At 34.0% G+C, this 16,297-nt stretch overlaps 1 protein-coding gene across 7 annotated transcripts in view; it reads right to left on the minus strand.

Annotated features, from left to right (window-relative positions):
• Positions 1-16,297, minus strand: part of EPHA5 (EPH receptor A5) — a 349,250-nt gene that overhangs the window by 12,422 nt on the left and 320,531 nt on the right. For all 7 annotated transcript variants that reach the window (XM_017508673.2, XM_017508672.2, XM_017508671.2 and 4 more), the window contains 2 exons: positions 14,157-14,306; positions 4,084-4,277 (listed from right to left, as the gene is read on the minus strand). In XM_017508673.2, the coding sequence (XP_017364162.1) occupies positions 4,084-4,277; positions 14,157-14,306 (344 nt within the window). The remainder of the gene's footprint in view (positions 1-4,083; positions 4,278-14,156; positions 14,307-16,297) is intronic.

A 16,297-nucleotide genomic window follows, 5' to 3' on the forward strand; every position in this document is an offset into this window, starting at 1 on the left:
TATTATAAGTAACAATTTAATTCTTTCATAACAAAGTTTACTATAATGTTAACTCATATTCAATGGATCTTTGAGTCTCTAAGTATATTTATAAGGGGAAAGTATGCAAACGCTAATATGGAAGAAAATAATTTAAAATCCAGGAGAACACAAAATCAGCCTACTGAGGTTATTTTATCCATAAGTAATGAGGACTTAATATGAGGACTCATCAATATGTTGATAAGTAAATTTTATGTAAAACAAAGCAATAGCTAAAAATTTCATGTAGTACTAATAGATGAACACAGAGAATTTTTAGGACAAGAAAATTACTCTGAATGATACTATAATGGTGGATACATTTGCCTAAATCTGTAAAACGTACAACACCAGTAGTGAATGCTAATGTAAATTATGGGCCTTGGCTGATAATTATGTGTTAATACTGGTTCATCAATGGTAATAAATGTGTCATTCTAGTGGTTGATGCTGATAATGGGGAAGGCTACATATGTGGAGGGTAAGGGGTACATGGGACATCTCTGTACTTTCAATTTTACACTCAATTTTGCTATAAGCATAGTATTTCTCTAAAAATCAGTCTACCAAATATTGTCATGTAATGATTTAGATATACTACTCTTTTGTTTATGAAGATAAGGAAAATGTTACCCTCTATAGATATGTGAGATAATTGGTGCAAAGCCAATCAATTATAGACTTGCTAAAGGAACTTATGCTTATTTAAGTAAATTTCTCTGCAAGTTAAGGAACTATTTATTATTTATTTTATGCTCTTATATAGAGTGCTTCTTAATTCACCTGGGAGTGGTAGAACATGAAAAAAAATGTAACCCCAAATAGAAGCCAAAACTTAATAGAATCTACTAAATCAAAAGATGCTTTTAATGTCACTACATTAATTCTCTTTGGCCAATAATAATGATATAATGATGATGATGACTTTTAAAATGTATCTTAAAGAAATAATCAGAAAAAGTGGCAAAAGGAAACTAAACATCAAAAATAATTTACTTGTCCATCCTGTAAATTTACATGATTTACATGTGAAATTTACTTATGTAAATTGCAACTATAAGCAAAGGACACAAAATATGTTTCTTTCTACTCAGGTTTTCTCCACTCTCTTACATTCCATTTACATTTGAGTGTAGTTTCTTCAAAACCAATTTTATAAAATCACTCTGGTTGAGATGGGCAATGATCTCTCTTTTGCCATAATCTGTCAGCACTTTTCAAACTACAAAATGACTGACCTCTTGGAAACATTCAACCAACACCACTACCACCTCCCACTTCACTCTTGAAATCCTACTTTGTCTCAACATTTTTAAAATCACAATTTTGTGTGGGTGTGTGTATGTTTTTTTAAATTGCATTTTAGGTTTTGGGGTACATGTGAAGAACATGTAAGATTGTTGCATAGGTATACACATGGCAATGTTGTTTGCTGCCTTCTTCCCCATCACCTATAACTGGCATTTCTCCCCATGTTATCCCTCCCCAACTCCCCACCACCCCACTGTACCTCCCCTAGCTCCCCCCAGAAGACCCCAGTGTGTGATGCTCCCCTCCCTGTGTCCATGTGTTCTCATTGTTCAACACTTGACTATGAGTGAGAACATGTGGTGTTTGATTTTCTGTTCTTGTGTCAGTTTGCTGAGAATGATGGTTTCCAGGTTCATCCATGTCCCTACAAAAGACATGAACTCATCGTTTTTTATGGCCACATAGGATTCCATGGTGTCTATGTGCCACATTTTCCTGTGTATATTTATGCATGCTGCTGTATTCTCCTCAATCTCCTTTGCCTGCTACTTTTTTTTTTCCTGACTTTAAAACTCGAAAGGAGCCAGGACTTGGCCTTATATTTTTCTTTTTAGGCTATAACTCCACTGTAGAGAATTTTACTCACTTTCAGGTCTTTGAAAAGTATTTGTTAAAAATGGTTATTTCCAAATTAAGATTTGTCTGTATCATATGCCGATTTTGTGCCTCTATATTGCTGAGAGAAATATGGCCCCAGGTTCAAGACCACACTTCCCATCTTCTCCACATCTGTGTGCCCTGAAGTCCTCCCCATTATAGTATAACAGTCCACCTCTTCCCTTTCCTGATTTTTCTCAAAATCTATTACTGTGCATACCATCTATTCAACTTCCAATATATTGTACAGCCGACCACTTCTCTCCCATTTAATATTAATAACACCTTATTTCAAGATCAGGTCTCACCTGCACAACCAATCTAGCCTTCTAGTATTCATCTTGAATTATACTGTCACTCCCCACTGCAAAACCAAACACACATTTGGTTTTGAAGTTTTTACTTTGTTCAGTGTTTTTCACTCAACAGTGTATTGGCTTCATAAAGGCAAATACTTAGGTCTATTCGCTTAATGCTGTATCCTCAGCACCGAGCCCCAGCATGACACACAGTATAAAGGTGAATAGATGTTGCATGAATAAATGAATATGTTACAGTGATTTTTAACCATTAGGCATGAATTGTTAGAAAGAGAAATGCAGAAAGACACAGTTGGAGAGTAAAATCTTAAAGTTGAAATATGAAAGAATTGCAATTTTGATAATAGCAAGGTCTAGAATATAAGCATGGGAAAAAAGAGTACAAGGTAGATTTGAGAATAAAATCATTGAAGGAGAAAAATTCAAGATATTTGGAAATATTTGAATATTATCTACATGGTAACATAGGTAGGGATAGAGAAAGAGTGAGACAATGGACCATGAACTAACAATTTGTAGAGTCAGAATATGCAGATAACTGAATAAAGGAAAGGTAGTGAGTGGTACAGTTGGTCTTAAAGCAAACTCTGTTTAAACAAAATGTAGAAAGCTGAATCCTATATATTGTATACTTAGAAATGTTTTAAATGCTCTCAAATTATAATGATGATACCTATATAAATTAATATAATTTAGAATATTAAGCACTTTTTTACTCCTTCTGTATGTCCATTTGTGATAATGTAATATAATTCAAACAAGTAGATGAGAGAAAGCCTTAATATTTTACATGACAATAAGAAATTTAAAAGCAGATATTTGGGGAACGATATAAGGAATAATTGCTAAGAAGATACATTCTTCATTTGCTACCACAGGAAGTTAATGACGCTTGAACAGAATTTGAAGACTCATTTCTCATTTGTATTTAAAATGACTTTTCATCTAGTAAACAAATGTTATGTCAGAATCATAGAACTTTTATAACTTGATCAACAAATTGTTTCTCATTTAGTCCATGTTAATAGGCAGCCAATTTAGTTACTGACATAACACTTGTAAAAATAGACAACTGCCTCAAACATAGTGAAAATAACAATCTGGTAAATCTTCTAGTTCAGAATAAAACTGATTTTTTTTTTGAGACGATAATTCTGTTTTTCAGATAAAGAGAAAGGAATGCTTTACAAACATAAAACATGATTTAAATGCATTTATGTGCTATTCAGAAAAGTAAAAAATATGCTCATTTACACACACAAGTTTTCTCCACAAGATTACTCATTTATCAGTTTTAAATCTCATTCAAACTGCAGACTAAATAATTAACCAAAAATCTGTGTGCAACTGGATAAGAGCAAAGGGTGCCTAAAATTGTCAATGTTCCTAAAATATGAAGATAAATGTATTCTAAAGAAATCAAAGAGTAATTAATGTTAGATATTTCTGGTTTAAAATCTATTAGTGCTTAATTGGCTTTTCCTTATGTTATAATCTTATATTCCTGCTCCTCACATATCCTTCAAAATACATGAATATGCACGCATTTAAGTTTTTTTTTTTCCTTTAATTATATCTGAATGTGGCTATATTTCATTTTTTTCTGGACCTGGCATGTTACACTATTAGATTAGGTATAGGTGCTTTTAAGTATCATTTAATCACATATTTCATTTATTGTAAGACAGAAACATACAAAAGCTATATTCAAATAAATTAGTGTCATGTAGACTCATAGATTAATGTCAATACAAGAATGACTTAATTAATAAAATATTTGTGACATCGATCTGAATTATACATTCTGGAAAATCATTCAGATCAGGCCTTGTACCTGCATGATGCATTAACCAGGGTCTTCAAACTACTTGGGTTACGTATCAGCTTGTCCAACATGTTGACTATGTCATCAAACTTGGGCCTGCTATTTCGGTCTTTCTGCCAGCAATCCAGCATTAATTGATATAGAGCAGCAGGACAATCCATGGGGCTTGGCAGACGATAGCCTTCCTCTACTGCTTTAATCACCTGTACAAAGCAAAACAGAACCAGTTCCCCAATACCACAAATTTAGTATAGAATAGCTTCAGAAACGTCCCACTGTCCAACTTTTATCCTTTCTTGTTCTTACTCTTGCAATAACAACTAGCATTACTGTCTTTAAAATCCACGGCTATTTCCATTTGCTGCAAAATACAACATAAAATAAACATGCTATCATAATATAAAAAGATAGGCTTTCTTCACTTATTATAAACAAAATAAATGATAATCATTTTTCTTAAAATCTTGTTGAAGGGTGATTTGTAAAATTAATTGACATAAAAATATACAGTTCATGTTTTATTTATCCTTGCACTCCAGAATCAAATAAAGATTGAATTTTCTAGCAATTTTTCTGAAAAGTTGATGTCTTTTTAATGAAAAAATATGTGCACAGCCACATTTTTAAAGTAATAGGACTGCAATGTTACTTCAAAAGAGAATTTTGGATGGCAAATGATGGATAAGTCAAAGGCTAAATTAGCATAACTGTCTCATGTATCATTTAATAATGTCATGGTCTGACTGTTTATTATTATCTGCTGATTTCTGTCAGGAATCTGGAATGACTGTCTAGCAGCACAAGAATTATAAATATCCTTGATTTTAAATGTAACCATATATATATCAGCCTAATCGTGAGGTCATTTTATCAAGAACATTTGTAATGTTGCTGCCCCATCAAAATATCTAACTTAAGAAGAAATTTGTTTATGCTACCAAACACAGCAATACAGGTTTTATTCCATTATTAAAATTCAAATATTTGAGTGGTACTAAAACAAATATTAATGAACATATTTCTTAATCTTATTATGAATATTTCTTCAACAATTAACCTTAATTTCATTTTCTCACAACGAATTCAGAATTGATTTGATAAGTTGGAAAAAAAGACTGGAATGGAAACTTTACAAATATAATTTTAAATTTTTTTCTTTTATTTTTTATTGACACATAATAATTGCACATATTTATGGAATACAGAATGATATTTCAACACATGTATAAAATATATAATGATCAAATCAGGGCAGTGAGCATACCCATTACCTCAAACATTTATTATCTGTGTTGTGAACATTCAGAATCCTCTCTTCTAGCTTTTTGAACATATACAAGAAGTTACTGCATACCACATTCACTTCACAGTGCTGCAGAACATAAGAACTCATTCCTTCTACCTAGCTGTAATTTCATATCCTTTAACCAGCATCTCCTCCTTCTCCCACTCCCTTCCTCATCCTGGCCTTGGATATCCACATTCTACCCTTCTACTTCCATAAGCTTATTTTTTTCAGAGACAATTTTTAAGCATTGGCAAGAAAACATTCTCCTTATGATAAAGAAAATGGCACCTGACCCAATGCAGTGGCAAATAGAAAAAAGGTTAAATGGCAGATTTAAGAGACATAGGAGTAGAGAGGAGAGGAAAGTAGTTGAAACCAAGCAGATTCAAGCCTAACATTGGATAGTAATTTCTGTTAACTTTAGGCAGAACATTTCTGAGGGTAAAAGATGTTGTCAGATATAATTTGAGACTTATTTTATTTGAAGTGAGTAGGGAACACCCAGATGGCACTGGCAGGAATCTGGCTAGAGCATAGGAAATATTTGGAATGATAATGTAACGATAAGGGTCATCAGCACTTGGCCACAGCTTGAAGTTGATGTAGTTATATCCCCACCCCTGGGAAAGCTTCTAATAAAGGTTCTGAGAAATACCAATAGTTAAGTAGAGGCAGAGAAATAAAAAGTATTCAAGGACTCTGAAATTAAATGGTCAGATAAATTGAATAACTTCAAGCAAAAGGCCTAAGAGCAGCCTACTACCTTAGTTAATTTACTTCAAAAACAATATAAGTACTTATAAGGCAAACTACAGGAGACAATGTTTTCAACAATTACTACATATGATTAACATAGATTGTTAAAACTTATACATACTGAGAAATAAAATAATAAAACAGATAAATGAGAAACATAATAGCTAAAAATTTAAGAAAAAATAAAAATGCTAAACAAATTTTAAGATAATATTTATTCTCACTGGTGATCAAATAAAGGAATATTTTAAAAAATTATCATTTGCACACATAGATTGACAGAAATTTATTTATTTGCTGATTATAAGATTTCCCATTGCTGATAGGGCCAGTTTTTATTTCCTTTAATAGCATATATGTACCAAAATAAAACATCTTAATATAAATAGCTTGTGATGTAATATATTTGATAAGCAGTGAGAATGGTAATTCTTATTTACTCAAAACATGATATATTTCATAATTTGCCCTTTCTCCAAAGCTGCTACCAAGTAATTATATTTTTTTCTTTAGCACCTATTTTTTTAAATAATTCTTCCTCCACTAAGCACAATACAGATGTTTAACACCTTAATAAGTTATTTGACCAGTGTAGTTATTTCTAGAATTTCTTTCATAATAAGTCTTATTATCAGGTAAATTTATATATTTATATAAAGAAATATAATGCTCTGTCTCTACATCAACTTAAGAACTTGTTCCAGGTAATTAGGTCACTGAATTTAATTCCAAATTAATTGTTAGTATTTATTTTAAAAACAGATTTGAAACTACAACTTCAGATTTTATGTTTAGAACGACTCTAATATTAAACATTGAAATAAATGTGACCTATACATACATATAAGAAAAAGTGGCAAAAAGAAGTAAGATAATTACTTATTTCTTATTCCAGTTTAGGGCTGCAGGTGTCTGGTGCCTATCCCAGCAGCTCAGGGCACAATGTGGGAACCAGCCTTGGCCAGGACACCATCCCATTGCAGGACACACTCACACACACACCCACATTCACTTGGACTGGGGCCATGTAGGCACACCAATTCACCTAAAGGGCATATCTTTATATATGGAAGGAAACGCACACGGACATGGGGAGAACCTGAATGCTCCACATAGACAGTGGCCCTGGCTGTGAGTTGATATATTTGTTTTTCTTATTAACATTATAACAAAATGATGTTGAACAAAATGATGTTATTCCAGGAATATTTGTACTTTATGAAGTGCTGATAAATTTGTAAAAACTCACTCTGCCTGAGGTAGAACAGATTTGCAATATTTGTATACTGATGTGGTGTAAATACTCCCTCCATGCCAGTTGTAAGCTACTAACATGGTCTCATCCAAGTAGAAATGTTCTGAAAATACGCTAGCTGGTAGAAGCTGGTTGGAGCACACCAGCACACACAGCTCATCATCCAGAAGCAGCAAGAATCACAGAACACCAGAATGGTATTTTAAAGGCACAGCTGAAGCACCAATATGAAGTCAAGATTCTGAAAGGATGGGTGCCGCTGTTCATGTTGCAGCATATGTATTGTCAGAGACTTCCATGTTCTGCTGCATTCCCAGTGACTATTGCCAGAAAACACAGCAAGATTCCATTGAGCTAACAGTTACAAATTACTCATGCAAATAGATCAGCAGAAGAGAAGTCACCATGATGGCAAGGAATAAATGATATTGAGTGGCAGGAAGCAGTTGGACTTACAGTTGGTGCAAAGAGAAATATGTGTGAAACCCCCAAGAATGAGTAATTAGATCAGACCACCAGTTAAGCCACCACAACCTGCCAAGATCATAGTGAGGGGAATTCAGAGTGGACAGTGGAGTAGGGGGAGGATAAGGACCAGGTGAGATCCTCAGGTCAACTATAGCTATAGGCTGCAGTTCATCTAGTAACCTGCCTCTTCTGAATTCTTTCTTAAGAGGAAGTGGCAACAGAACCATGAAACAGATGCTCTCTGAACCTGTGTGAAATAGGTCTCTCATGGTAAGAGGATAAAGCATGGCAACCACAAAAATTTGTCTCTCAGCTCTTCACCTGCAGAGATAGTAATTGGCCAACAACCCTAGCTGCTGTGCTCTAAAGCCCTTCATCACATGTGCACCTGCATAAAATAAGCTTTCAGGCAATTATGGAGCATGGCAGGGATAATAAGACACTTTTACACGGCATTTCTCCTAAGTAGCTTACACTCGATCATCCTTCCTTCCTTCCATCTCTACTGTACCTGGGGACATATCTTTGTCACAGTCTGACATCTCTCCCAACTTCCCTTCATCCCTCCTTGATTTTTCTTAGGAACATTTTCCTTAATATCTAATTCTTTCCTGTTGACATAGGCTTCTTGGAGGGCCTAGATTAGCCTGTGGATTATGTCATACCCATACAGACTGTTTGTGTATTATCTAAATTCATCCTTATCACAAACCTACAAGATAAAAATTATTATACACATTTCACAGATGAAATACCTCAGGTTCCAGATAATTAGAAGGTTTAAGAAATTGCCCAGCTTTGGCCAGGTGTAGTGGCTCATGCCTACAATCCTAGCACTTTGGGAGGCTGAGGTGGGCTGATCACGTGGTCAGGAGATTGAGACCATCCTGGCTAACACAGTAAAACACCGTCTCTACTCAAAATAGGAAAAAGTAGCCAGGTGTTGTGGTACGTGCCTGTAGTTCCAGCTACTTGGGTGGCTGAGGCAGAATTGCTTGAACTCAGGTGGCAGAGGTTGCAGTGAGCTGAGATCATGCCAGTGCACATCACCACCCCTCAACACATATCAAAGAAAAGAATTTTGGAGAGGTTTGAATGTTACCCTATAGAATTATATTTATTTGCACCATAAATATATATATGTGAATGCCACCCTATAGAATCGTATTTATTTGCACCGTAAATAAATCTAAATTTACATATCTATATTTATATTTATATAAATTATTATGTATTATGCCATATATATCTTTCCCCAGAATTAGAATGAGCTATTTTGGAAGATAGTGCATTCTTCATCACAGATGTGAAAATGTAGGCTTGGAAACTAAGCAGCAGGAAGATTAGAAAGATTATAGAGACAAATCAAGCATCAGCTATGTATTTCCATGAATTAAGTTCTATCTAGGGCTTGAGTACCTATGTTACTAGGCATTTACTTGAAATTTCACATATAAGAGCTGCTAATACTAGTTATGAAGCTCCCTACAAACAACTAGAGTTTATGAATATATTTCTGGAAGTAAACTCAGATGACATAGAAATAATGTCAGATACATCAGTTTTATTCCAAGATTTCTTTCCTGTTTTCAATAGTTATTGAAGATATATTAAATATGTATTTTTCTTAGCATATCAATCTTAGATCAGTAGACTTCCAGAGATTAAAGAGATCTTGGAAATCTTCTATTGAAGTCTATCCTCTTAATAATCACCGAAGCTGACCAAGAATTGTAGAACCCAAGAGGAATGGTTTTAAGTCCAAGATTTTTGTTTTGTTGTTGTTAAACAGCAAGGTACAGAAATTTTGAGCTGAAGTACTGATAATATTTTATGTGCCACTTTTTCAAAACTGTAAGAATCTTCATGAGGATAGTAGTTCCTAAAATAATTACTTACATCTGAGGGCAGCATTATCCTTAAAAGATGAATATTCTTTGGTCCAAGACACTCATTTTCGATTGTGCTGAGGCTAAGGAGTTGAGTAATTTGCTTACCATCAAATTTTAGTAATTTGCAGTACTTGGATGAGAACTAAATTCCTCATACCCCTTCTTTAGTTAGTTACAACATGCTGACTGATTTAGCATGAAAAGATGTAACTATATATATATATATATATATATACATACATATAAAACTTATACTGCAGATATATATATATATATATATATCTTGCACATCAGAAATGAAATAAAGAATAGAAAGAGGAAGAGAGGCACTCCCAGTACAAAGCTAGTTGACATTTTCTGGAGTCAAACAGTCTTTCTGCTTTACAGGTAAGTTCTGGGCCAACAGAAGCAGTAATAAAATGACTGGATTAAAACTGGCCAGAAAAAGAAAGCACAGAACCTAATTGCCTAGAACCAAAAAGGACAAAAATACTTCTAATATAAGAAGATTTAAAAAGATTACTTAAATTAGCTTTTAAAATATTTTGGAATCTATGTACTTAGTAGAATCTATACAGTCATATATTCTACAATAAATATAGGAGAAAGACCTTGTCACTAAAAATTAAAATGAAACAAAATGAAATTTTTAGTTTTTATTTTAGCTTCTGAAAAATGTTGACATTTGAAGTGTTTACTATCAATAAATAGGTTTCTACTGACTACATGGTATTATCTTTGCTTCTGAGCTTGAATCAGAGTTCATGGTCCGGTATTTACCTAAATTCACCTTAGTCGTTCTAGTTTATTTTTATTATTGTTGTTATAGGTTTTCTTTGTGATGGAAGAGGTAATCCTAAATCAAAAGAAATCTGCTGCTGCATTTTGCCCTCCTGACACAGAAGAAGGTCTCCTCTGTGAGATTTAGATTTTCCTGAATATCTTGGTAATGTAATATTTTCATGGTGGCAAAGCCCTTCAAGAATCAGATATCATCTGGAATGTAGAGATTATGGAATATATCATTTGAAATTGCCAAATCAGTACTTCTACTTTGTTTTCTGAGAATTTTTTTCCAAAGAAATATTTAGTGATAGTGATCATTATATACGGTTTATTTGTCATGTTTCTTGGATATAAAATTTGGACAGAAATTAGGGCATAGAAAATTTAGTGCTGTGTCTTAAAACTAAAATGCCAATGATGAGCTAGCTGAGAAAGTAACAATGCCTGTGTTGGACATTGTATCACAGAAAGATATTTTAGAATGATCTTTAATTATAAGATCATTTTCTGTAAACCTCATTTAGATTCTTAGAAAACAAAGTAGAAGACATAATATTACCTTTTTTCTTCCTTAAAATTTCCTGAAATGTTAAATAAGCAATTTCTTGTGTTTTTCTAAATAGTTTGAAATAAAGTTATCTGGAAGAATAGCAAGACACTCAAATGGCTGAAATTAGGGGTAAAAAAAGTAAAAAGGAATAATGAAAATCACAATGTAAGCACTATAAAAGTAAAAATAGATGATACTATAAAAAAGTGATTAAGCATTAGATAAATGAACTTTTATTCACTTGTCTATGCAACTTTATAGTGCCCCTACAAAGAGCATCGTCATTGACTCAACACTTCTTTGATTATGAGATTAGCCAATGAGATTTTAACTAACATGTTGCAGGCTGAGATGTAATTGGGTTCCTTCTTGCCCTTCAGCCATTTTGCAAATGAGATCATGTTTGGGCAAGCTGCTGGTCTCAGGAGGAAAGTAAGAGACTTGTGGAGGACAGCCAAGGCATACTGACCCACTGACCCCCAGGAAGATAAGAAAGCCTAGTCAAGATAAACACAGTTATGAACATTCACCTAACATCAATGTATAATTTTGTCTGTGACAGATACAACTGTATTAGGCATAATTCCTGATTATGTGGATGATCTGCTGCACAGCTGGGAAAGACTAATAATTCTGAGTGACAGTATCAGAATTCAAAATATTTCAAGTGTGAGTAGAAGTTAACCAGGCAAATAAAGGACAAATGTTTCCCTTGAGTGAAGTAAACACATGGTTGAAGCCAGTAAGAGGCTCACTGCCAGAATGGATTAAAATACTTTCACAAAAATTAAAGGGAAGAATGGCATTGAAATGAGCTTTCAGATAAGTTAGAAATAAAACCATGCAGTGCTCCGCAGGGCATATTATCATTTTGCATTTATCTGAAGAACAGAAAGTAGTAAATAGGTCTGGTCTTAGTCTAGACTAAGATCAAGATCAATCTAGAGTAATCATATATTGAATTGAACATTTTATATTTTATATTAAATTAGAAAGCTGATGTAGGATTATTGGTTGGAAATGAAAGGGAGGTAGGAGACTGATACAATTGGAGACAGTGTGTTGCTCTGATACAAAAATTTTGGAGAATCGGATTGAAATTTCTGGTATGACTTTTATTATTTCTGTGATGTTAAGAAAGTCATTTAACTTCTCTAAACCTCAGTTTCTTAATTGTAAAACAGTTATAATAATAGCATCCCTCTGACAGAGGGTTGTTAAATATAAGTATAAATATATGTTACCAGAATTGAATGATACTTTTGCCATGGTCCTGCCCCTAAAATCATAAAGCTGAAGATAATATATACTATTTTCCCAGAATTGGAAATGCCAGTCAGTGCTCCCCTCTCCAAACCAAGTAAGCAAGGCATAAAGAAAACCAACTGTAGTAATTTTAAGTGATTACAAGAAGGGGAGACTTATTGTCATCCTGTGTGCTTGCTGAGAAGCGGGAATCCAGAACTCCCATTTGCTGTTGCAATCAAAGAAGAATATTATGAAGTCATTCTTGGGAAAGCTGATGTGTGACCCTGGCTTTTCTTCTAGGAAAAATTGAAGAAGGCTGGCTGCAGCAGCCTGCAATGGATATCTGCAAAGAGAAGGCACTGCTAGTGCATCCAATAAGAATGTGTTTCCAGTAAAGTGGACACAGAGCTGGAACTGTAGAAGACTGTGAGGTAAAGAACAGACAGCAAGTGAGAGGAATTATGGAAAGTCAGAATACATCTTCCTCCTCTAGGGGCCTTGCAGAGAAAAGGGCTTCATCACAGGTCTTTGGAAGAGCTCAGACAGATAACTCACTTGAGAACTAATGCCTGGGCAATTTGTCCCATGGCAGGCATCAGTAGCCTCACATTATGATAGCAATCATGCCCCTTCTTTTCTACCTCTACCCAGATCCTGAAGAATCCCGATAGAGACTTTGGCAGAGGAGGAGAAGCAAATGTCTGACCATACTTGTTTCACACTGTAGGTACCTGCAGTTTGGCTAGGCCTGAAGTTGTGGAAAACACCTTGAAATGAATGTGGGATTCACTTTGAGGTTGGACTAGAATTTTTAGATTGGAAAGTGAGTGTTCATTACTGGCATTGTTGTTGTTTCAACAAAATTCAGCTGGAAAGTGATATAGTATCTGTCTAACTAACCCTGAAGGCATGAAAGAGGGAGATTTTATAGAGCATGAATGACAGAAATAATGGGAGGGAAAAAAGTATTTCAAATAAGCACATTATTAAATTAAAACTGTTCAATATACTAGTTTTACAAAGAAGTAATGAAATATTAGTTGGTAAAGCACTTAAGACAGTGTATGTTACATGGTAAGGGCTCCATAAATTTCAGCTGCTTTTATAATTGTTGTTTTTCAAAGGAAAAATATAAAATTTCCATATGATCCAAAATAGAAAGGGCTGTATTGAATAGTAATGATGGAAAATTACAAAGGGAAAGATTAAAGAGCCATGTGTCAGGCATCACATAATAAACTTTGTGAACTTGAACAGAAGATTCTTTCATGATTCTTTTAATTTTAGGATTCTATTATTTTAAGCATGAATTATTTTTCATTGTGGGGAAAATCTGTTTTTTCTCCCAAACTGTATAAACAATACAACTCTTCTTACATTTTTTAATTTAAAGAAACATAGACTACTCCTTTTTATCCTCTAAGAGCATCCACTATTAAATCAGTATCATTCATCCTTTTGGTTTGGAGTATTAGCTGCCTTTATCAAATGCAAATCATAAAAACTTGCCTGTCAGTATTCATTCTTTGATGGCTCTTTCTTTATCTTTGAAAATGATACTGACATGAATTGAGTGAAACATCACTATGGTACAGCTAAAACTGTCTGGCAAGGGACTGAGATTTTATATAACTGTAACTTACTATCCTTTGTACTAACTCATTTTGAGCTTCTGCAGAAAGGATATTCCAACAACACAAAACATATCAGAGGGTAAGCAAAGTACTTCATTTTTTAAAGCAACAGTCACTTTCAGAAATGAAAAACATCGTTAAGTATCTTGACTCAGAAAACAAAGCATTTCATTGTCAAGTTGAGAAAGAGTAATTCCATACTCACATCTTGATTGGTCATCTCCCAGTAGGGTCTCTCTCCATAAGACACAACTTCCCACATTACTATCCCATAACTCCAGACATCACTGGCAGAGGTAAACTTTCGGAAAGCTATTGCTTCTGGGGCAGTCCATCTGATTGGAATTTTTCCTCCCTAAAATTGAAAAAGATTTTAAAAACATCCTACATACTTCAGATGTATCTAGGGACATTGTTGCCTCACTGAAAAGATCTAGACAGAGATGTAGCATTCTTAAGTGAATCTGTTTGACAGCACATCTCTCAGCCCATAAGCAGTTGTAGACTAACTACTAATTGGCTGTCTGGAAAGTTTCTAGTTTAAATTCTGTGTGACTACTGAAGTAGGTACAGAATCCACATCTCAATTACAGTCCTCAGTGTGGCAGCTCTAAGTAATGGAAAGCAGGCACTCGAGCAAACCAATAAAGTATACTCTCATGACTTTCGTAGAGAGAGTAAAGGACTCAAATTCCCTGGGTACTTTCTTTCTTTAATACAGAAATTGTAAGTGGAAATTATAGGTTGATGAATGTGACCCTGAGCTGTTTAGCAGTTAATAAGACAAGCATTAACATTGGAGATATATATATATATACACACACACACCCACATATATATATATATATATATTTATGTATATATGCAAATATGTAATGGGAGGGAAAATATATATAATTTTTATATATATACACACATATAATTATATATATAATATATATAAATATATATGCAATTATATATATGTATACACACATATGTATATATATTATATGTAATATCATTTTGCTTTATCTTATTTTATTGTATTTTGAGACAGAGTCTTGCTCTGTCTCCTAGGCTGGAGTGCAATGGCACAATCTCCATTCACTGCAACCTCTGCCTCCTCCCAGTTTCATGAAATTCTTGTGCCTCAGCCCCCCGAGTAGCTGGGACTACCGATGTGCACTCTCATGCCTGGTTAATTTTTTTATTTTTAGTAGAGATGGGGTTTCACCATGTTGTCCATGCTGGTCTCAAACCCCTGACTCAAGCAATCCACCCACCTTAGCCTCCCAAAGTGCTGGGATTACAAGCGTGAGCTACTGCACTTGGCCTAACATTGGATATATTAAAACAAAGTTATACATTCCCTTGATGTTGTATTATTATTTTATTATTTTTATTTATTATTCTTTAAATTCTGGGGTACATGTGCATATCATGCAGGATTGTCACATAGGTATACACATGCCATAGTAGTGGTTTGCTGCATCCATTGCCCCGTCATCTACATATAGGCATTTCGCCTAATGCTATCCCTCCTCAATCCCCCCACCTCCTGCTATTTCTCTCCTAGCCCTCAACCTCCCAGGCCCCAGTGTGTGATATTCCCCTCACTGACTCTGTTATTTCTTTTAAACTTGCTTTTCTCTTTTCCTATGTTGTTATATTTTTGTTTTCTTCTTTGTTTGGTTTTACTGTTTAAGAGGAGGGTATCTTGTTTGACTCAACCAAATTAAAAATTATTGAAATTGGATTGGGGGAAAATCCTACCACATTATCAAGTCTGGGTTTTTTTTAATGGCATGAAAATTGATTTGGTAGACTTTCTCTTTGTTCATAAAATAAGCACTTTTATATCATGCCTCTTTTAGGGTGAAATTATTTTTCTCTTAACTTTTAAAAGCAGTCAAACCCAGATAAACCAAATATTTTATCTGCCATCAAATATATATTGAGCGAGAAAGAGGTGAAAATTTTCAGTATTTTCTTGTGAAAAGCCTAACATATGTCTTCCCATTTTGCAGGAAAGGAAAGATTGAATTTACATAGCAAGGGAAAAAATGGACTTAAATTGCTGTTTATGAACCAAAGTTTCAAGATATATAAAGAAATAACACTTTGGGGTCATACTAAAAATTATTTTGGGAATTGAAGTTAGCTTTGAATTATTTGCTCTTTAGATATATTGTAACACCATTTGAAGAAGACTTACCTGAAACATTAAATATTCATAGACAAGATAGCATCACGATTCCTAGCTATGCATAGATATTCTATAATGTCTTAATATTCATTTTATAATTGTAATTTGTTGATTATATTAAACCTTAGCCCATAATTTTTCTCCGGGTCCTCTGACCA

The sequence above is a fragment of the Cebus imitator genome, unplaced genomic scaffold (genome assembly GCF_001604975.1).
Source record: "Cebus imitator isolate Cc_AM_T3 unplaced genomic scaffold, Cebus_imitator-1.0 Scaffold398, whole genome shotgun sequence".
In the NCBI taxonomy this organism is placed as follows: Eukaryota; Metazoa; Chordata; class Mammalia; order Primates; family Cebidae; genus Cebus; species Cebus imitator.